At 43.2% G+C, this 23,787-nt stretch overlaps 1 protein-coding gene across 11 annotated transcripts in view; it reads left to right on the top strand.

Annotated features, from left to right (window-relative positions):
• CELF4 (CUGBP Elav-like family member 4) overlaps nucleotides 1-23,787 on the top strand; it is an 862,174-nt gene that overhangs the window by 101,384 nt on the left and 737,003 nt on the right. For all 11 annotated transcript variants that reach the window (XR_004646302.1, XM_034774822.1, XM_034774817.1 and 8 more), the window contains exon 2: nucleotides 3,100-3,182. Coding sequence is in view for 10 of the 11 variants with exons in the window: in XM_034774822.1 (XP_034630713.1) it covers nucleotides 3,100-3,182 (83 nt within the window). In the remaining variant the exon portion in view is untranslated. The remainder of the gene's footprint in view (nucleotides 1-3,099; nucleotides 3,183-23,787) is intronic.

Raw genomic sequence — 23,787 nt, 5'->3', positions numbered from 1 at the left:
CTGGTTTGACATTTTTCATAGCTTTTAATTCAATGAAAAAAATATATATATTGATATTTCATTCCAATTTGGGATGAAAACAAACGTTGAGATGTCAAAATTACCTCCAAGAGGGAAATTCCTTTTTTGCTCATCTCTACTTTTGAATCTCAGTCTAGTTCCTTAACACATTAAAAAAATGTCCTCACAATTGGCACTGATTTAGAAGCCCAGGCCTACAGACAGCCATGGGGTGACTCCTTCAACTTCGAGTCAGGTTTGTGGCACATTGGCAACCAGTATGGGGAAGTTTGCATTGCTGCGGCCTGCTCTCTTTCATTGTTTGGTGGAAATGGGAGAACCCTCTCTGGTGCTGTTAATCTGGCAACACTAAATTCACTTAAATATTTGTTTCTGAAAAAGGTACCACTGAGGCTGTGCCATCAATTTCCCTAATGAGAGGCTGTCGACATAAATTATAACTCTCAGGCACGCTGCGTATTATGGAGCGTGCTGAAAAGTTATTTCAACAAAAGTCCTTTTTTGTTTTGCCTGATACATTCGTTCACTTTCTTCCCTGGTGCCGCGCCACGTGCGAGTCACTGATTAAATTTCCTCCTTCCATTTCAAAATCTTTATGCCCTGAGTGCCTTGTTTGGGGAGCCGGTGACATTTTGATGCCCTCTGTTATATACAGCGTACCTGGGAGTTCTTTGCAATTCCAGCGCAGGCACATACAGCTGTGGAAGGGATTTCATTTTGGTTGCTTCCTCCTGATAACTCATCACACCCTGGCTGGATCTCTGAAGGAAACGCTGCTTTTATAATGAAAGGAGGGGCCTTCTGCCTGAGATATCTGAATTATGGTCACAGTGTGGCCAGCATTGCAGGGCTTCATTATTCTAAGCTGTCGTCATGGCCATCACAATAAGAGGAAATATATAACTACCGTTAGGGGAGCTTTACAGTATATAGTTTATCTCTATAACAGTGTGCTATCATGTGCCTAATTAGACTGTATCAACTGGTCCAGGTCTGCTACCAAAGGGAGATTTTCTTATTGTGTCTGGTCAGAGAGCTCTCGGCTTATGATTTATCACTGAAATTAAATGTAGGCATTGTTTCCCATTTGATTATCAAGCTACAAGTGACTTTTAAAAACCCTTTTCAATCCATTACCCCCCACTCCCCTCCCTTGAGTCTTCACTGCCCCTGTCCCCACTCCTCCCCATGCAAAAATAAATAAAATTACACACACACACACACACAGCCACTGAAAGTTGAAAGAAGAATTGAATGGTACCAATTAGAGAGAATAAAATCATTGCTGCTCAGAGCTGCTCCTGTCTCCTTTGCTTACCCCACTGTTGATTTGCTTCTGACGTGCACAGTCACTGATGCATGATACGTGTGAACAGTTGGAATATACTAAAAGGAGCCATCCCCACACACAGACATTAGATCAGATGATCCAGACGGTCTTTTCCATCTCTGATTCTAATGACCATCCAGTTTGTGGGAGGTAGTGGGGTGAGTCCTTCGAGAAACTATTTAGAAAAGTACCTTTTAACTTATTCCATCCTCTAACCCAGTGGTTCTCAACCTGTGACCCATGGGACGCTTGCAGCCAATCAGCACACTGCTGCAGCCCATGTGACATCCTCAGGGTCAGACAGATAGTATTGGACGCGGCACACACAATATATCATGGGTCACATATGCAGCCCGCAGTGGTAAGTAGGTTGAGAGCCTCTGCTCTAACGTATTCTATTTAGAACTTCTTAAAAAAGAGAAGTGACCTATTTTATTTCTTCTGTGTTAGCACCTAAGGACACCAGTCAAAGATCAGGGCCCCCTTTGTGTTAAACACCACACAAATAATACAAAGGCAATTTGTGTCCTGGAGAGCTCACAATCTAAGATTTAAACAAAGTGTGACAGGTGAATAAACAAAGAAAGAGGAGCTGGTGGGTCTATGTATACTTAATCCTTCCTCAGCACAGGAGGATAGACAAAATGATCTCTTTAGGGTCCTTCCAGCCCTATATTTGTGATTCTAAGGCAAGGTAATGAAGCACAAATAGACAGTTGTTGAGGAGACTTCCCTTTCCTTCTTCCCAGCTTTGGAAAAGCTCACGGTTTGATGAACAAACCATCTAAAACTTGACTGGTCAGTTATCTCCAGTCAAAGAAGCTGGGGGGGCGGAGAGACAGGTTGTAGGTGTTTTGTAGTAACTTGCTGGGAAAGTGTCCTGTACATAACAAGCAGTTCTTGTGCCACAGTGACTGGCAGCCTTTCTGTATACTCCAGTAAGGTGGACTAATCAGGTCACATCACATGCACAACTAGGATACGGCCTGTTGCGTAATGAGGTTTTTTACTTTCCTTTACCATTCTACCATGGCAGGCAATGGCCCCTGCAGTTGATAGGCTGTCCCGCTAGATGGACCAGTGATCTGGTGACTGTGGCAGCTCTGAATTTCTAATGTGATATGATGTTTGGATTGTTCATCTGGGCCTCTGTGTGATTTCCTTCATGTGCCTGGCTTTGAGCAGGCAGGGAGTGCAAGGAGGTTATTCTCCAGTGTGAACGCAAACGGGGTGCTCCTCGAGGATGCGAATCAGGTTCAGTGTTATGTGTCATCCTCTGCAGTTGGAAATCCCAAGTCCTTGTGCGCCCCTTACTCTGGGTGCATGGTACAAAAGGGGAGCACGAGGATTTAATCATGGTCCTCAGTGTGCTGAGGAGATCTTGGTTCCACACTCCACTGCTGCAATTTGGTAGGAATAAAATGTCAGTCCCATATCAACAGCCTCTTTAATGCGGGAGTGGGTTCCTCTCTGCTCCCCATCCTGCTCCGCGCTTTTTACCCAGCATTGATAAATGCAGTGAGGCAGAATCACCCTCCGATGAGCACACGCTGGACACGGTTTCCTGTTACCATGAGAGCCTGGGGAAAAGGATTCATTCTATTCTTGGGAGAGTATCCCACTAGGGAAAGGGAGTCTGCAGCTCCCTCGCTGGAAAAGGAAGAAGCTTAGCATTGTTCTGTCTCCTGCTCCTAAGCTGATCCGCACCGAAGCTCTGTACTTAACGCAGGGTTGTCTTTCGTTTGCAGGCTGTGCCTTCCTAACATACTGCGAAAGGGAGTCTGCCCTGAAGGCCCAGAGCGCGCTGCATGAACAGAAGACACTGCCAGGGGTGAGTCCAGATTGCTGTTTTCATCTGCACTGGGTTGTATATTACATTCCCATTTGGGGGTAGGATGATTAATGACTGTTGTTGCTCGGATGAGTCCATATTTGCATCAGGCTAATAAAATCAAGGTGCCACAATCCAGCGTAGACGTTTCCAGACATACCAAACCCCAGCTTGTTGTTATATCCAGAAGCCCACAATGGAATATAACCCATTTGGGGCCGGATTCTGCCACCTTTTGAGAAAGCGGCTTTAGGGCTGAGCCTTCTGATTGGACATGTGTATGAGGTAACACCTCCACCTCCCCACCCCCACCACCACCACCAACAAAGCAAGGCATGACGGCAAAAAGAAACGGATTGAATTATTGAGTTATCACAGACTGAAAACATATTCCTGATGACAAAGTGGTTTGACTCAATTGCTTTAGTATTCAAGCAGCTGTAGCAGATTGGAAAGGCAGTGAGACAAGGAGAAAAAAGAGAGAGAGAAGAACATGAGATAATGAGGAAAATTATTCACATGAGCAAGATCTGAGGTTCAGACAACACAAGCAGAACTAAAAATAGAAACATCACTCTGAGGGGAAGACCTGCCCCACAGGGACGGATTGAGACAGGTCCTTGGGTTTCTCAGGCCAGTGGTAAAGGTGGGCGGTGGGAGACATGGGTGTAGTTGGTGTACAGGGACAGGGAGCAACACAGTGCAGATCTGATTGCAGCTGGAGGGAGCATCTCTGCCTGCTCTGTCTCATGTGGATAAAGGATCAAGGACTCAGAAGGAAGAGAGAGATGCGTCCATAAAGGTTAGGGGGCAAAGGGTGTGTGTGGAATGAAAAGGCTGTGAGGAAAGGTTTGCCCATAAGTCTATACACTCAGAGTTTTGAACAAAACCCTGCATGACTTTAATCTACCCCGTATGCAAGTTGGGAGTTGCTATCACTATACTCAAGTTACTCTCAACTGCTGAGAAATTGTTGCGTCTCCTGATATTTCCATGGTCCTGTATCAGTCTCTGCTTACTTATCTTTTCATCCCCTTAAGGTGCCTACGCACTTACACATTTGGTGCGATCTTTGTCATAAAGGGCATGCGTTGTGTGTGTGCATTGTTCACCAAGAATACCTTCATACTGGGTGACAGCTCCATCAAACTAATTCTTCTCAAAAATATGAGTGGCTCTGGTTGCATTGTTGCTACTAAGGGGTGATTCCTTCCTGTTTATTTTTTTTTTAAATCCATGCCCTCTCTGTGCCTGGGCTGCCAACTAAAGAGTGTGTGCACGCACACTAACAAAAGGCAGATACTTAGCATAGGGATGTTTCAAATAACAGCTTCTTAGTTTATATTTTATTGAGCGTGTTTTAGAGGCATACACCTGTGAAAACACAAGGATCAAGATTTTCAAACCTGAATCCATAATTAAGTGGCTAAATTGGGGTCCTGATTCTCAAAACTGTTATTTATTTAGTGGAGCCGTTCACTAGGAGTTGGTGGACACTCAAGAATTGAAACGCAGGCTACTTTACTCAGGCCCAGAGCTCATATCATTCCCATGAGGTCAAAGTCATGTCTCAGTGAGTCTGGTGTAAAACTGGAATAACTCTACTGAAGTCCATGAGAATTGCTGGGTGCTCAGCGCTTTGGAAAATCAGGTAAAAAATTATTTGCCTAAATATGGAGTTTGAGAGCCTTATTTTAGACACCCAGATTTGTAGTGGCCAAGGTATGTGTCTGTATGTTTCTATAAACAACAAAGCTCTGAGGGTGAAATCCTGGCCCCAATGAAATAAATGGCAACGCTTGTGTTGACTGCAACAGGGGTAGGAGTTTACCCTTAAGGTTTTATATCTGATACTGTGAGGGTCTGAGTACCTCTAACTTTTATCAGTTCAAATTCTGACCTCCTTTGCAATGCCCTAAACCCAGACTAACTACATTGACTTCAGAAGAGTTATTCATGTTTAACACCGGCTGTAACAGCGAGCAGAATCTGACCCAGAGGGCAATGATGAAGGCTCTGTGCTGAAATAAGTGACCAGAATTTCAAATATACTGAGCACCCCCCTTTGGCTTCCATGCAAATTATTCCTCTCAGGATCAAACCCTTCTTTCTCCCACCTGACCTGGCTGCAGACACCTTTCCATCAAGTTCCCGAACTCATCTTCTAGAAGATGTTTCTCTAGTTTGTTTCAGGGAACCAGCCTTTTTGATAAGCTCTCATGCCTGGATATTGTTTTATGGCTCCTATGCAAGTAGCAGGGGAGTATTTATGACATACCTAACTGTACTTGAGGACATTCACTGGCAATATCAAGCATAGTTCATCACCATAAAATAAGAAGCACCCCTTAGGTCAAGGGTCTAAGTCCTCTCTCCCATGAGTTCTCAAACAATACATATATAACACATCCCCTTCACCTGCTAGTTTTTGTGACACAAACAATACTACTGAGGAAGCATGAAAATAATTAACAAGCCAGGTATAGAAAGGGGAAAGTAATACATACAGTAGATCACTGAATCGAAGCTTCTCCCCCCAGTAAATTATACAGTACTTGCCCTTGTGTTACTACTGCATGCATATTTGCTATTATAAAACACAGAACTGAGTCATTTGTAATAATATGCACATAAATGCAAATGTATGGAAATGATGAGGCACCAGTATTTTGTGCATAGATCCAAGCTTCTGCCTTTCAGCTATGTATCACTGTGTTTTTAGTGGAGTGGTTACATGCACATATTTTACAGTAATTACTTTCTGGATGTGCTTTGTAAGATGACAGAAATATGTTTCACATATTTTCTTGTTATATGTGAGATATAAAGTCATCTTGTGGAATAATCAAAACACTTCTAAGCAGGTGTGTGTTGATTAATAAAGTCTTTATGGTACTTTTTTTAGGGGAGAATTGTGATAAATATTTTGCAGGAAGTAGAACGTAATGTAAAATATCAAATTGCTTGTTGAATCTTCTTCAGCCGACTGCTTGGGACAGTTTGAAAGTGTCTCCTGTCTAAAACCAAAGGACTGGGTATGCGTGCGTGTGTGCGTTAGAACACTGTTGTGAGTGCCAGGCGATTCAAATTCTAACATTTACTTGTGATTGTTTATTTTACATATAATAGAATAGCTGGATGATGAAGTATATTAGTTCTTTAATAATTTATAGAAATGCTTTGATGTTGCAGTAATTACATTAAAGGTCACATATCAAAGGTAATTTGGGTGAGCAGCTGTGATGGTTTCTCAGAAGCAATCAATATTGCTGTCCGTGGTGCTGATTTCACCAAGGGGACTGCCAGATTAAAGGAGGCTTATTACCAGCCAGACAGACACAAGGGAAATCAAGAACAGATTGGAGAGATGCACTATTCTCTTTCCCCACCTATAATTAACACTGTTCACCATAATCTGTGCTAATCCTTCATGCTGGGAAAACCACTGGCATTTTTAGACATCTCAAAGGCAAATTAGGCAAGGTGGAGTGTTTTAATGGGAGGGGGATGGAAGAGAGTACAAAAAAAGTAAAAGTTGATTCCCCTTTGGGAATTCTGAGCCTGGTAAATCTCCGCATGATGAAAGTGCAATATCAGAAATGCAGTCCATAATCTAGGAGAAAGCAAAAATATGACCCCAACAATGATAGTGCAGGGGACATGAGAATGATGTGCCTGCCCGTTCAGTTTAATGTTATCTATTGGCCCCACAAAGCTCCATAGGAAATGAAATCAGGGAAATAAAATTGTTTTAAGTGTAGTCATTTTGATTACAAATTATAATGAAGCCAACTTTTCCCCCCCTTTCTTTCTTTCTGAGGCTAACGTCAGAGGATAATGCTGAGAAATGTAATTAGGCTATCAAGATCGACTTTTATTTATGACACAAATAAACTGAGCTCATGTATGATAAGCACAGTCGCATTTTTCTCAGTTTCTTTGTGGTCTCTCAGACACAGGGACTGAATGGGCGGTTGGTTGTCGGGTGCTGCCTGTTTTGTATAAAATCAGAACTCACCAGCAAGGATCCAAAGAATAAATATAAAAATGAGTAGCTGGCAAACTGTTAACCTCCGAAATTGTAGGTGCCTTTCCAGACTTTGAAATCCATCAAAAATTATTTTGTCGTCTTATTGAGAGGGGGGAAATAGTACTACAGCTGTATTATATTTCTCAGCAAGCTACAGAATTACTATTTTGCTAGTGGCACCCAATATCTCTTATGCTGCCCAAACCAACATATGTCATTCCGTATTACATCTAATTGAGTGTTTCTGTAAAAGAAAAGGAGTGTAAATATGTGTTGCAATAATAGGAAACAGGAGGGATGTCTAGGTGCTCTGAAGCTCCTTTAAAATTGGAAGGAAACAACAGCTATTGAATCCGTAGGCATGGTTCCTGTTTCATAATTTCTTGAAATTCTCATGCGTGTTACCAATCATGCCTTGATGAAATGCACGTGCATGTTACCAATCACGGCTCAGTGAATTTCATCATGTATAAGGAGTGAAATTCAGCCCTTCGTTACTGAAATCCTCACAACAGGGCTTACGTAAGACTCAAGTGGTGCGTAGACCTCACAAGGGCCCTGTGCACAGGGCATGAATTTCACCCAGCCTAGTAGGCTGTGCTGTAATTTTACAATATTAATTCACTTTCTAATGCTTCAGTGGGTTTCCTAGAAGCTTATTAGGAAACCATGAAGTCACATATTGCCCTGCATACTGCGTTAGGCCAAAAGCTGGATATAGATTCCCCCCCCCCCGAAAAGTTTTCACTATCAACGTAAATTGTAATTTGGTCAGCAGTCGCAGGCTGGAAGGATTCCATTGATTAAAGTAGCCCTCTGAACATACAAGCTGCTCACCATGCCCTTTAGATTTTGAAAGAAAACACATTTAATTGTTCCCCTGGGAGAAACATGCCTGTTTCCAAAGTTAAAAAATGAAGATGAAAAGGAGCAAAAACAGATTTGAGGGAAGAGACTTGCAAACACTGAGCCTGTAGAAATTCTCCTTGAAAGCTCTGGGCATCCACGTCATGGCTAAAAAAGATTCTTCCCCTCCCTCCCCAGGCTGATCAGAAGGTCAAAGGCTTTTTGGATCTTACTTCAGGGAAAGGAGAGGTGTGGGGGGAGTAAAGCCACTTTCCATTTACTAAAAACCCCTGTAGTTTGGCAGTGCTGTGCTATTCACCAGATGAGATGAAACACCTGGGTCCTATCTGCTTTGTAAACATTAAAGTTCCATTTCACTAGTTAAAGATTGGCTTCTGTAGCCCCACTCCCGCAACCACAGGAATACAAAGTAAACTCACTCTCTCTGTTCCAGTCCAGAGAGCTTTGGAGGAAAAGGCTACAGTGTAAGCGTTGTGTCAGAACCAGTGTGTTTGTGTGCTGCCATCTCGCCTCAGACCTGCACACTCATTGCATCTGTGGCTTCCCAATAGCTCCCTTTTAGATTTGCAAAATTCGAGCAATGAGATCTTGCTGGTCTTTGAGCTTTAGAGGAAATTAATATATACATGAATATATAACAATGTATATATATTGTTATATATATTATACACACATATACAATGTATATATATTGTTATATATATTATACACACGCATATATCTACATGAACATTAAAATTAAATCCAAAGATTGTATTATCTCTCTTTTTTTTTTTATTTGACACCTTTTCATTTGGATCTCAAAGGACAATTGCTGAGCAATTCAACAACAGCCGTTGTTGGACCTTCATTTGCTTTGTGTTACTCAATGACAACTTTTCTCTTTCTGACATGTATGCCATAGGAGGATCAATCTAATTTTATGTACAACTGTAAAGATGAATGATAAGTAGAAAGGATTCAGGCAAGTACAAGCTGAATAAATTATAAAGGGCAAATGATGACAAGGCTGAGGATCCCAGGAGACAGTGATATGATAACAGAAACTAAAGACGAATTCATGATGGATGTAGTTAGCATGTACTGAGGCTGTTAATTCTTCAGGGTAGTTTTACAACTTCTTGTGATTGGAGCAATCAAAGTATTTCATTTTAAAGAGATGCTATATATTTTCACTTGTCTGCTGTGCATATTTGTATGTATGGCCTCATTTATATGCATAACAGTAAACTCCCATAGGCTAGTCAAGCTTACCTCCCATCAAAGGGTCCCTATTCTCCAAACCATAATGCCACTGTTTATGCATAAATAAATAGATAATGTGTAACGATTTGAGGGCAAACCTGGATCTCAGCAAAAACGTTTCCATTTTCATAGCGGCAGAGCAATCAAATCAGCTCGGGGACTCATCCGGTGAGAGGTTGGGTGCCCTCAGCTTCTGTCAAAGCCAGGCCTGGAGATTGAGTTAGGCTCTCAGATCCCTGATTTGTGTGTGTGTGTGTGTGTGTGTGTGTGTGTGTGTGACACACACACACGACTTTAAGATAGGTCATATTTTGGGCTTAAGCTACTTAAAGAGAAGCTGATGCAACATCTAAGGTTGGAAACAAATCTGACCTCGTAGTTGCATTTCATACATGCTCTTATTTTACATCCATTGTTAATTATTATGAAGGGAATTAACATGAACATTCTTTTTCACCCTAAAAAGTTTTCTCTTCTCCATGAGCTACCTTCACCCTGGCCTATGTTTGTACACACCGAGGCCTTGATTCTCTCCTCACTTGCACCGGTGAAAATCAGCAGTAATCTGACTGAGAGATCAGTGCAGTTACACGGTGTGGGAAAGAGGGAAATCAGACCTGTATCTGTTGCTGTTAAAATGATGGTGAACCAGAGCCCAGGACTTGCAGTGGGGATGTAAAGCCTTACTAAGAATTCTACAACCAGGAGGTCTGATCCTGCAAAATACTGAGCATCCTCAAGACCTGCTGGGCCATATCATGCGGTCCTTACACTTTAATCAGGCAAGCTCCAGTTGAAGATCATGGGAGCTGAGGGCACCTGGTGTCTTGGGGAAGTTGATACGCACCTTTCAGGGTCAGGCCTTACTAGTTAATGGGCCCATAACCCTAAGGCTTCCAATTGCAATACCCTAGAGTTTTGAGCCATGCCTCTTCTGTGGAGGATGCATTTTTCAAGGGAAAAGCAGGAGCATCTGTATTAGTAAGCAATCATGCCATCATCTCTCAATAATAAAGAACGAGGGAGGAAAAATGCAGAGAACCTTGGATATTTTTCTCTTCCTGTGTATCTAGATAGATAAGTAATTCTGTGTAGCTGGAGGCATAGAGCCAAAATTGGCAGTCATTATTTTATTCTTAGGGTGAAATTTTCAAAAGCACCTATGTGACTTAGTCCCATTTTCAAAGGTGAAAGTTGGAGTTTCATTGAGACTTAAGTTACTTTTGAAAATGGGATTTAGGTTCCTAAATCACTTACGCCTTTTGAAAATTTTACCCTTAGGGATTGTCTGCACTTGAATCCTGCAGTGGGTGCAGCTGTAGTGCTCCAATGAAGGCATTACCTATGTCAATGGGAGTGGTTCTCCCATTGGTATAGGTACTCCCACTTCCCCAAGAGGCAGTAGCTAGGTGTATGGGACAATTTTCCTGTTGACTTAGCACCATCTACACTGAGGGTTAGGTCAATTTAACTGCATCGCTCGGGTGTGGCTTTTTCACACTCCTGAGCAACATAGTTCTACCGACCTAATTTCCTAGACTAGACCAGGCCTTTGTCTTTACTCTGGCAAAATCCCATTGACATAAACAGATTCAGGGGAGTAACCTATTTTGCATTAAACACTCTCCCATCTGAGGCTGCAATTCAGCAAGGTAGTTAAACATGTGACTAGCTTTGAGCATTGGAGCAGTACCTTTGAAGTCAATGGAATTACTCAGGTGCTCAAAGATAGGCATGTGTTTAAATACTTTGCTGAATCGGGGCCTTTTAGCGCTAATAGATAGTGTAATCTCCCATCATAGTCCTCTGGTTCAGAACAACTTCTAATGTGACTTGGCATAACATGACCTATATAATATCTATACTTAACTTCAGAGGCTCTTTTCTTTTTTTGGCGGGGGTTGGGGGGAGGAGAGGAGGGGAATGACTGGACTTGGATCTGTGCTATCAGTTCAGGCAAGTAGGTATCCGAAGTGACTTTGTTCTGCTGAGTAGCTGCAGTGCAAACCTTAAAGTGGCACCGCATGTACGAGCGGCTGCACTTGGCAGATTCCCAGCAATGTCAAAGCTTTCTGATTAGTTTCTGTAAGTACAAGGACAAAATTAAGCCTAACCTATTTTTCAAAGAAGAAATATGCCTTTTTCTCTTTAATGGAAACGTGCTTGTATCTTGTTTCCCAAACTTCCTTTCCACCCGCCCCCGCCCCCCTGAAAAGTCTTGTCTTATTAATGTATATTTTTAAAAAAGCATTTTAGAAGTCAGGGGTGAATTGTGTGCGTTGAATTCTGACCTTGGATACATGCTCCAAATCAGCTCCTTGGTGGTAGGGGAATGAAGTCAAATTCCTTCCTTGCCCCATTATGCATGAGAAGCTAAACCCCCATGAGCCTTTGCTGTTTCTGTCCGCTTTCCACCACTGCTAATTTGTTCTTTGGCATGCCACCTGAATGGCAGTGGTGCATATTTGTTTCCTGGCCAGGCACTGGCAAAACAAATTTTGTCCAGCTGTAACGAAGCGCTTCCAAGCTGATGCTCAGGTTGTTGCTTAACTCTCGTGTTGATGTGCTGGGTTTATTTATCCCTTGTTCTGTGCATGGCTTGATCAACTCTGCTCTGCGGCTATAAAACCATTTCTAGTAAATTGGTGTATTTTAAAACATGTTGGGATCAGCTTCTGATATCCCTTACACTGCACCAGTTTCTTCAATGGAATAATTCCTGACTTACATTAGTCTGAGCGAGATTGGAATCCAGTTCATTCTTCGTGCTTTGTTGTTGTTGTTGAAGTAACATTGTTGAGAAACAATAGCCCCAAAATTTAGGGTTTAGTGTGTAGTAAAGTATTTCACAAAAAACTAATAGCAGTAGAGTTTTTTAAATGTTAGATTGAAAAAAAAAAACGAACAAAAAGGTCTCAATTATATCATTGTAAAACTGGTGTGAGATCAGAATCAGGGCCATTGATACTTATACGTATATAGACAGACACATCTGTCTATCTAATATTCTCAAACTACTCACCTTTTCTTTTAAGCCCATTCCTAACTATCCCTTCCCCACCTATCCTCTGTTTGCTGTTGAGTTGTCCACTCCAGCCCCTATCCCTGCCAATGATGTCAGTCTTCTTCAATCATTTATTACATTTCCCTGCATCCCTTTTGCACGTTCTCCCATACTGGCCTTATAAGAGCTCCCCATAAACATCCACAAGGGCCACTTCAGTGTCTTCCTTCACAATTCCTCCTTAATACTCACCTTTGGACACTGGCTAAGCACCTGGCAGTCTGTGACCATTGCTCGCCTGGCTAGCCAGCATTGTCACATCCTTTCCATATGCTCTCTTCTCCCCCCATCTGTTTGTTGTATTCACTGGTTGTCTCTTCTCTTATACTTAGATTATAATTTGTCGGGGTAGGGACCATTGTTGCAAGTTTGTGCAGTACTTTGCACGGTGATCCATGATTGTGATCCATAGACATTACTGTTAAATAAATAATATATAATGAGATAAATCATATATAATGAGGGAAATTGGAAAGTTACACCCTGCAATCCAGATCTGAACATCTTCAAAGGGATGTTTCAAATCTGGAGCTTTGGTTTGGGTCCCTCTGTATTTCTGGTATTAAGCTTTAAACCTTTTCCCGCAGTGCTGTGAACCCAAACACCAGAGACTAGAGCTAATGCCTTCGAAGTGAGTCTGTCCAGCCTCATCCCATTTTCCCTGTTGAGCGAAGTGCAACACTTAAACAGACTCAGATCGGGTATATTTACAATTATTTCAGTTTGGATAATCTAATGTGATCATTATGCAGCTAAGAGATATGGTTTTCAATAGAGCGGGCCTAATTCTGCACTCTGTTTACTTGATGTAAACCCAGAGACATTTCATTGCCTTATGTCAGATTTACAGGTCAGAATAGGATAGGCTTATCCTGGCAGTGTCCCTTTAAGATGCCCTGAAAAGCCACCTCCCTTCAGTAGGGCTTGCACTTTAGAGATTCAGCCAGGGGAACTGGAAGGTCATTTATTTCTTTTCCTGGACCGAGGCTGTGCTGTTGAACATACTCGCTTTGGGGAATCCATGGCTGTTTGAGCATCTCTTTAGTCTCCGGCACGGAAAGCCTGACTGACAACTCAAGTTACTTCCTGGGTCTTGGCCTTGCTGCTGATTCTCTGGACAGCATTCCAGTCAGACTCCCTCATTACTAATACCCGTCTTTCCCATTCTTAGCAGCTCAGGGCCACATTCTTGCTCTCAGTGGACACTGGTGTAAACCCAGAATGATCCCAGTGCATTTACACACGTGCTGCCGAGACTGGAATTTGCCTTTCTGTTTTAAAGTTCCATAGCTTTCATTTTTCTTTTTCTTCCCTTTCTTTGCAATGCGTACTCTGTTTCCCTCCTCCCCTCCACAGACCCCCACAGCAACGCGATGTATTGTCGGGCAATCTTCACCAACATAATCACATTTGGGCCCAGTGTTTTTCCTACAGACCCTGGAGTGCCCAGTGCGTAGGCCTCCATTATTAGTTTACACAATAAATGAAGCCCATTAGAAGAGGATAATCAGGGCTCCGAGAAGGCCACCTCACTCGTTATCCGAGGAGGTTATGTTAAGCCTCTGTAGTTATTAATCAAACTTTCCCATGCAGATAGCTGAAGATTAAGAGCTCCATTTATCCTCTTTATTCCTCACTCTTTTGCATTGATGTGCAAACCCTCTTTATTATCGTTACTTTTATTATTATTCGTGGCCTGGCCAGTTGGCCACAACTTCTTCTCTGGTATCGTTTGAAATCTAGGCCTATCCAGATTGGTGTGATGATAGAGTCGAGCCACTGGAGGGCTTTCTGGTTAGATTCTGAACGGAATTGTTGGGTGTCCTATAAAGTCTCTGCTGGCCATCCCTGCATTGCTATATCTTACCCAGAAGGCTGAAAGAAGGGATCTCTCCTGAGACGAAGCTCATTTTATTTGGTGAATGAGATTCAGAGCTAGTGTGAAATGGCTGCAACTCCCCGCACATCAGTTACACACACTGACACCAGATCTGAATTTGACCCTCAGGCTGGGGGGATGCCTTGCTGCTCTAGCTTGTCCTGCCCTTATGGACCTGCTCGATGACTCCTTTGGGCACAAGATTTAGGGAATAAAAGCTCCATGTTATGAAGAAAATCTGATCCTTGTTGGGTCCTCCCAGCAGGGCCAAAGGAGGATGACTAACAAATTGAGCTGGTTAGAAAATGGGAAGCATTTTTTGTGAACATTTTCAAAAGAAACTATCTCAGCCATGTCACTTGTGGAATTTGTGCATCCTCTTAAGTTGCCTCCTTGGGTAGGTTCCAGGTTCCGCCCTAGGGCAAAACATGGGGAAGGGAAAGCGTGGTAGTAAACCACTGGCCAATCCAGCCTGAGAGAAAGGATGGTATTGTGGGCTAAGGCAGGGGCTCTCAGCCTTTCCAGACTACTGTACCCCTTTCTGGAGTCTGATTTGTCTTGTGACCTCCAAGTTTCACGTCATTTAAAAACTATTTGCTTACAAAATCAGACATAAAATACAAAAGTGTCCCAGCACACTATTACTGAAACATTGCTGACTTTCTTGTTTTACCACATAATTATAAAATATATCAATTGGATTATAAATATTATACTTACACTGAAATGTATAGTATATAGAGCAGTATAAACAAGTCATCGTCTGTATGAAATTTTAGTTGGTACTGACATCACTAGTGCTTTTTATCTAGCCTGTTGTAAAAATAGGCAAATATCTAGATGCGTTGATGTACCCCTAGGAGACCTCAGTGTACCCCGAGGGGTACGTGTAACCTTGCTTGAAAATCACTGGGCTAAGGCACTGAACTACCAAGGCACAGAGAGATGAAATGACTTGCCCACCATCATTCAGGACATCTGTGGTTCAATTCCTACCACAGATGTCCTGAATGATGGTGGGCAAGTCATTTCATCTCTCTGTGCCTTGGTTCCTGACTGTAAAATGGGGATATATAATCTTCCTCTCTTGCACCCTTTGTCTGCCATGTCTATTTTGATTGTAGTTCTTCAGGGCCAGGACTGTCTCTCACTCTGTGTTCGTACAGCACCTAGAACACATGGACTATGATCTCAGTCGAGGTTTCTAGACGTTATCATGGTATAAAAAAATAAAAATGGTTGGTGGAGTGTGCCTTTCCCTGAATGTAAGGTGAAGTCTCAGGGTGATGTTTGCCTTTCAGAAGGGAGCCCTGTCTCCTTTCCCTTCCCCATGACTGATCTGAAAATAAATAAGGTAAGAGTGACATTCTTAGTATTACTTAAAAAAAAGAGAGAGAGAGAAGAAAAATTTCTTATAGACTCCTACTACACTTCCATACACTGTATTTGACATCTGCAATAAAACTCGGGTCAGATATATCTTTCAATCAGAAGAGGCATCCCACAAACAACTCTGCACTAGTACTAGGGTCATGTCAAGAATAATAAAGAGAACTATTGTCACTGCATTCAGCCTCCTGCTTTGTGCTGTTCCCTCCACCCCTCCCTTTCTGCTCCTTTCCCAGACACAATGCAAGATGTTTATCAGCTTCTTCTGCATCTTGCCAAGGGGCAGGGAGCGGAGGCTGGTTAGCAGCAGTGAGGGCTTGTCAATGTCCTTCTGCTTGCTACCTTCTTCAGCAGCCCCAGGTGAAGAAAAATATGGGGAGGTGGATTGCTTTGTTGGGTTACCTCTGTCTTTTCTCCCTGTTTGGATGGACGGTTGTGGGGGGGGGAGGGCATCTTCCAAGTGGAATCTAGCTTCTCCTAACGTTGCTCTCTCTAGAGATGCTATGTTTTTGTTTTCTGTGATTGAATTTGACAGTGATGGGGTAACATGGCATTATTCTGTACTAGGAATAATGTGGACAGGAGCTACTCTTCCAATCTGTCTCGCTCCTGACCACATTTCTTGCTGTTCCAGCCCTGTGGCCCTTTACGCAGATCTGCCAATTCAACTTGATCCTGACCTGCTACACTCCCTGCTATTCCAGTCCCGTGGCCTGGCTTACATTATTTATTATTACTGTGCATTATTTGTATTGCATTAGCATTAAGTAGCAGGGCCCCGTTGTGCTAACCACTGTAAACACACACCTCACAAAGACAGCCGATGTAGCCCTTTTCTGCATAACGCCTCTGTTCCAGACCTGCCCGCTGCTCTGCCCAGGTACCTTTGACCCTGACCTGCACGCTCTCTGCTATTCTCCGCACGCTCTCTGCTCTGTACACATCTAGCCGTGCCCTGCCTTTACCCCACACGCTGCTATTCTCGTTTTGGAACTCTGCCCGCAGCAATGCCAGTGCACCTGAGTCCTGAACTTCGGCTCCCTTTGCTAATCAATATCTTTTGCTATTCTGGTCCTCGCGTGTGTCTCGAGCATAGGCTTTCAATCACACCAAGTTCTGTATTGTGTGATCTAGACAAATGGAAGCTGCGAGGGGGAGACCAGCAAACTCATTTCACTTGTGATCCAAGACGGGCTTTGAAGCCAGGTTACCATAGGTGAAGGGCTCATGCTCTCGCTTCCTTAACATCTGCCAAGTAGCTTCTGCTGCTGCTTATTGAATCCCCCCTGTCCTGAGTGATTGTATTTTTTTTTTTTTGCTGTAGGTGAAAAATTGACATCACGTCCCCGTCAGGGTTGCAATACTTGCTCTCCTCTGTCTGAAACATGATTACACTTGCTGGCTCACACATCCAGAATTCAGCCGCTTCCGTCTGATGCCTCACACCTGTATATTTTTTTCCCCCTTTTCCTTTCAATTTCCAAAGCCTAGTGACATTCGTTGCTGTATTTCAGGTGCTGGCGCAGATCAAAGTCCTCACAGGATCAAACAATCTGCCGTGTGCAATCCTTATGGTAACAAACAAGGTCTTTCACTGACAGAAACACGCTGCTTTGCTGCATTTTCAGCAGCCTATCAGGCTTGACTCAGAGGAAGCTTTCGATTCCACAAGGAAACTTTCTCTCTTGCCCTCCCCCTCAGAGAAGGCAGAGGATGCTCTCTTTGGATGCAGGGAACAGGGAGAATACGTTTTTGCTCAGTGACTTTGGGGAGAGAGTTTTGTTAATACAGCCGTGCAACTGGTCTGCGCGGAAGCTGTGGACGTTATTTTCTAGAGGATGGGGAGGGGAAGCGTATCTAGTGGTTAAGAGCAGGAGACTAGGAGTCCAGGATCTTGCCTTCTGTTCTCAGCTGCTGCGATGGTTTGTGCTGTGAGCTTGGTCCAAGTCACTTCTTATCGTGTTTCCTCCATTTCCCTATCTTGAAAATGCCATTGAACTGGTTCCCGAGTAGCCTTTGACAGTTCAGAGAGCAAACGGGAGGGGCCAGGATTTGAACCTGGGCTCTGTGCCTGGCAGAGCAGAGCTGGCTGAGTAACAAGTTTTCGTTTGATTTGCAACTCTTGTCTCTAGTTTACTCCCTCCCTCCTTATATTTACCACTGAAGAAATTTTAAAAAGAAAAAAAAAAAGAGTGGGATTCCCTCCCCCAGTATTTCAAACGCAAAATGTCATTTGTTCATTAAAAAAATCTGTCAAAAAATAATTTTTGCCAAACGCTAATTTTTTTGTGCGCGCCTGTTCGCGTGCGCACACACAACGATTAGCATCAAACCTCCTGTACTTATCATAAAAATTGGGACCAGCTTTCTTGTTGACAACTAAGTGCAGCCATGTTACAATTGAGTAGACTAGGCCTTAACGCTCTTATTGTACCCCAAACCTACGCTGATTTATACTGATATACTTCAAGTGACTATTGAGATCAATTATGTTGCTTGAGTTTATCGCTGGTGTAGGTGAAATTGAAGTCAAGTACATTACTTCTAGACAGAAAATTAGAGATAAAACTGCACCCCCAAACCCGACTCCTGCAGTGTTCGGTTATGTGTTCGAGGAACTAGAGTTTTTGGTGGAAGAGTCTTGTGAATTTCATTTCCGTATCAACTTTCGTATTCACAGATTCTTGGCACCTTGTCCTTTGAGGGTGGAAAAATAAGGCTCACAAATCATGCTATCTATCATACTGGCTATAGGTCAGCAGATTTGGGGAGACAATACCATTTCCCATTGGCATTGCTAACCCCCATGGGTCAAGCTGTTGAGATCTTGTCCCCGGGCTCTCTTCTGCCAGGTTCCATGCAGAGTAAATAACTCCCCTTCTGCCTGCTAGCTAATATTTATTCTCTTTCATTTTGACTAAAGGGAAGAAGAGCAGTTTTCTGCATTAATGGGTCTTCAATATTTCTAGGCTCCGAGTCTCATAATCAACATTCGCTCATCTTCTGACGGGTAGCGGGGGAGGGATGCTGTCCTCAACTGATTTTAATTCCTTCAATTCATTCAGGCCCTTATTTTTCCAGGAAACTTCACTGGGGATTAAATTTATCTTTCCCAAGAAGGCCCCCTCCTCCCATTGCAAGAAGCTGAGGCAGGAACAGCCGCAAATTATGATAAAAATCATTAAAATAATTGTGCATTAGTGCCCTTGGCTCAAGGAGACCAAACTTCCACTGGGGAATAAATTGGTTAAATTAAATGAATCTTGATAGTGACTTTGGCATGGGAGACTGTATGTGGTAAGCAGGAGATTGAGGGGAGATTTGACAGCAGATGAGCCCCGAAAAGTTTATCAAGATTTTAAAAATGCTTTGTAAGCCATTCATTGGACAACTCTTTCAGATAATATCAGTCAGTTGTTAAGCACCAAAGGGCCACAGTTAAAGCTGGTCAAAACCCAGAAAACCAGATGTATGAGAAATTCCATTATTGTTAGTTTCACAGGGATAGAAATGGACCCATTTTTTTTCATGACACTTCAATCACCTTTTGTTGTTCTTGTTAAAATGTGTATCAAAGTTGTGTTCCAAAGCATATTTGGCCAGCTCTAATCAAAGGATGCTGTCTAAATTATGACCCAGATTCTCTGAACCAGCTGAGCAGTGCTTGGTATTGGTTCAGAGGTGCCAAATGAGATCTCACCGACACCTCTTCATGCAAAACCTATGTGTTTGGTAGAGGTCTTCTACCCATGTGGTGAAGCCCAATGCTGCCAAGTTGGTGAGATTTGACGACTTAATGGCATGAAGCAGTGTGGGTGCATGGATGGAAAACAAGCTTTTTCTCAAGCTTGGATCAAAACAGAATTTCAGTGAGGGAGCAGTTCCTCCTGAAACAAGGTGAGGTGTATCCTCAAGAGTTTTGTATAGTGGCTCTGTAGATTAGTCATTTAGGCCTGGTCTACACTGGGGGGTGGGGGGGATCCATCTAAGATACCCCACTTCAGCTACGAGAATAGCGTAGCTAAAGTCGATGTAACTTAGATCGATTTAGAATCACTTACTTCGCATCCTTGCAGCGCGGGATCGATGGCCGCGGCTCCCCCGTTGACTTTGCTTCCACCTCTCACCGAGCTGGAGTTCAGCAGTCAACGGGAGAGCGATCAGGGATCGATTTATCGCGTCTACACTACACGCGATAAATCGATCCCCGATAGATCGATCGCTACCCGCCGATCCAACGGGTAGTGTAGACGTACCCTAAGAAAAGACTCTCTTTAGGGCAGAAAACCCATCTTAGTCATTACCGGGAAAAAAATAAAGGATAGTTCGGGCTTTTGACATTAGAAAAGAGAGTTGGTAAGAAGTTGACAGGGCGTGGAAGAGACAGCTTGGTATGGAATTGGCCAGTGGGTGGAATTTTTCAAATGCTGAGCGTTGGTTTAACTCTGCTCTAACAAAAGGCAATGGTAAAACTCCCACTGACTTCAGTGAGAACAAAGTTAGGCCAACACTGAGTGCTTTCAAAAATCCCACTTAGTCTGTGGGGAGCAACTTTTTCACAATGTTTGGTCTGATTATACATGGGAAACTGAGGCACGAGGCAGTTTTGTGACTTGCCCCTGTCTCACAAACAAGAATGCATTCCCACAATTCCTCTGTGTACCAAGAAGGACAGACAAGTTTTCCCACATTCACTAGGAAAGAATCGTAGAGCAGCTCATTTTAGTGTAGCACAAAGAACCATGGGATTTGCCCCCAGAAGTCCTAGTGACACACCTGGGGGAAGGTAGAACTAGTGGGGACAATAACTCAGATAGAGTTTGCAGTGTGCATGCTAGGCTAATGCAGATGCTGATCACCTGAGTGAATTCTGCAGTGAAGACATACCTTTGGAAACTGAAATACTTTTGTATCTGCAAAACAGGTATTAGCATGCTGTGTTTCCTACCACTGGAGATGATGATCCACCTCTAAGGATGAATGGTTAGTTTAGTCTTCATGGCTCATTCAATCATGAGCCACTTTTCTCAGACTGAAAACAAGCGAGGACAAATTCTGATGCAATTAGAGCTGGTCACAAAAATTAAGCAAAACACTTTTCTGTTGGAAAATGCCATTTTGACTAAATGGAATATTTTTGCTAAATTGTATCAATTTAAATGAAAATTTCCCATGAAATAAATATTTTCAAAATGATTTTTTTTGCTTTTGAAATAGATTTAAATTTATTTTTTCACTTTTATATTATTTTTTGTTATTGGTGCATTATGCCATGATATCTCACTAATAGTGCACAATATGACAAGTTATGTCATATCATATTAGGTGCTGCTGATATTTCATGTCATGTTTGACAGTTGGAAGAAGAAAATAACAGCGTCAAACTGTTTCAATACAGCACAAAGAGAAGACATAGTGAACTAGAAAATAAGATCTATTGTTTCAATCTACACTAATTAGCAGCTGCCCTTAATGGTTTTAAAAAAGACATCAAATATCAAATAAAATAATAGAATAGTTCATATATTATGTTACAAAATTACTACTGACATATTTTAAAATAATTACAAAAGAATATAGAAAATAAACATAAAATAAATTCCAAAATGGAAATTTCATTTTGAAGCAGAAATTTTGAAGAAAAAAAAATAAAAGAAATATTTCAAAACTGATTTTTTCAGCATTTCCTTTTTGTGGGCACTTTGGAAAAATATTTGTTTTTGTGTGAATTCAGAATGAAAACAGGTGAGGAAATGCCAGTATTTGCCCTGAAATGGAAATTCTGAATTTTAGCCAGCTCTAGATGTGACCCACCAATACCTGGTCAAGGTCAGCCATCGCAGGTCAGAGAGAACATGATGTAACCCACACACCTTCTGGGTGTGGTGTTCTGTCCCATCTGGCGGCACGGAGACCACTTAGGGCACGTCTTCACTACCTGCCGGATCGGCGGGTAGCAATCGATCTATTGGGGATCGACTTATCGCGTCTAGTGAAGACGGGATAAAATCGATCCCTGATCGCTCTGCCGTCGACTCCGGAAATCCACCGTGGCAAGAGGTGGAAGCGGAATCGACGGCGGAGCAGCAGCGGTCGGCTCGCCGCCGTCCTCACAGCCAGGTAAGTCGACCTAAAATACGCAACTTCAGCTACGCTATTCACGTAGCTGAAGTTGCGTATCTTAGGTCGAACCCCCCCGTAGTGTAGACCTAGCCTTAGAGAGAAAGATTAATGAGTCTGCTCTACCGTCTTAGCCAAGAGCCAGTTGACTTTTAGCTCATGCGGTAGAGGCTCATGCACTAAGCTCCAGAGTTCCGTGGTTTGATCCTGCCCACCGCCAACCCGGGCCTGTCGGTGTTACAATTGCACAGCAGTCAGGTGCTAGTGACCGAGGCCCAAGGTGAACTGGTTGTCTAGAGGGGGAAAGTGTCCATATCCTATTGTTAATCCATGCAGAAATTAAGGACCTCTGCGCTCCAAATTGAGGGTTGCACCAGGCAGTCAGGGCTCAGCACCCCCTAATGGAACCAGATTTTCCAAAGTGCCCCCTTCCAGGCAACCTAAATAGTGGCCAGCTTGTCAAAAGTGCTCCATCCCCAGCTGCTCCCATTGTGACAACATGCAGAGCTGTTTCGAAATCCTGGCCACTCACTTTGAGGCCTAGATGGAAGGAACAAAGCTCTTCTGTAAATCTGGTTCTTGCTGGCCCTAGGAATGTGGCCTAGTGGATAGCACACTGTTCTGAGACTCAGAAGAGTTGGGCTCTACTCCTCGATCAGCCAATGGGTGACCTTGGGTAAGTCATTTCATTTTCTGCACCTCAGTTTCCCTGTCTTTAAATGGGGATAATTGTACTTACCACCCTTTGCAAAGCTATCTAAGAGCTAGATCAGGGGTCGGCAACGTTCGGCACGCAGCTCGCCAGGGTAAGCACCCTAGCGGGCCGGGCCGGTTTATTTACGTGGCCCCCACTGGCCGCAGTTCGCCGTCCTGGGCCAATGGGGGCGGCGGGAAGTGGCGCGGGCCGAGGGATGTGCTGACTGCAGCTTCCCACCACCCCCATTGGCCCAGGATGGCTGAATCTGCCGCGTCAGCAGGTAAATAAACTGGCCCGGCCCGCTAGCTTATCCTGGTGAGCCGCGTGGCAAACGTTGCCGACCCCTGAACTAGATATTGTTGTTAGTGATTTTTAAAAAAATCACTATCGCCATGCACAAGAGGGCTCGTGCATTCTGCTTTGCCACTCCACCGTGGTCAGATGCTGGTACCGTAAACTGAGCCAACACCAATTGACTTCCACCCCTTTCTTTTCAAAACACCAAATAATCTATGTAAAAAGCTAATTTGTCACAGCCAGATCTGAAGTGTAGGATATTCATGGGAACAAGCCAAAGGCCTTCACCCTGGCTTTCCAGCCTAGTTTGATGCAATTCTAATCTGATTATTAAACTTGTAGCAGGCACCGTGCCGGCAGAAAATATTATTTATTTATTTATTTATTTTACTGGGGGATTTTCTTTTTGGTTGATGTATGTGTTCCCTGCCATAAATACTCACTTGAGAATCAAAGGTTATTTGGTGGCTGCTTAGATGCTTCACTTTATGAAATGAAACTCAGGGCCTGGGAGTGGGATCAGCCGCAGCAGAATACAGGGGGTTGTACAACAGGAGGAGGATCAGTTGGCTAAGATTGCAGCAGTCCGGTTATTTTCTGTCTGTCTCTTTTTGTTTCCCTAAGTGCTTTTAGCTCCAATAAAAGGTGTTGGCTTCACAGCCCCGGAAACGGGAAGTGCTCAGTTTATTCACAGGAGAGGCATGGGCCTGGCTGGTGGCATTAGGATCTACTATCCACAATACCTTGACCCTGTTCTGGAGCAGCCCAGCTCTGGGAGTGAGAAGTAAGAGTTGATTTCCCAAGGCCCATTCAATCCTTGGCTTTCTGATACAGGAGGTCAAACTAGTTCTAATAATGTCTTCTGGCCTCAAACCCTGTGACTCTATGCTGTGGACTCATGTCCACTAGGATCTGGACATAGGGTGCCTGATTATAAAGCCACCAGACAGCTTTCAGATAGGGAAGAAGTTTGGGCATATTTGCCCAGAGCTAGAATTCTCTACCTTATCTTACCCA

Source organism: Trachemys scripta, chromosome 6 (assembly GCF_013100865.1).
Source record: "Trachemys scripta elegans isolate TJP31775 chromosome 6, CAS_Tse_1.0, whole genome shotgun sequence".
Classification (NCBI taxonomy): domain Eukaryota; kingdom Metazoa; phylum Chordata; order Testudines; family Emydidae; genus Trachemys; species Trachemys scripta.
This window is presented reverse-complemented; position numbering and strand designations above follow the sequence as displayed.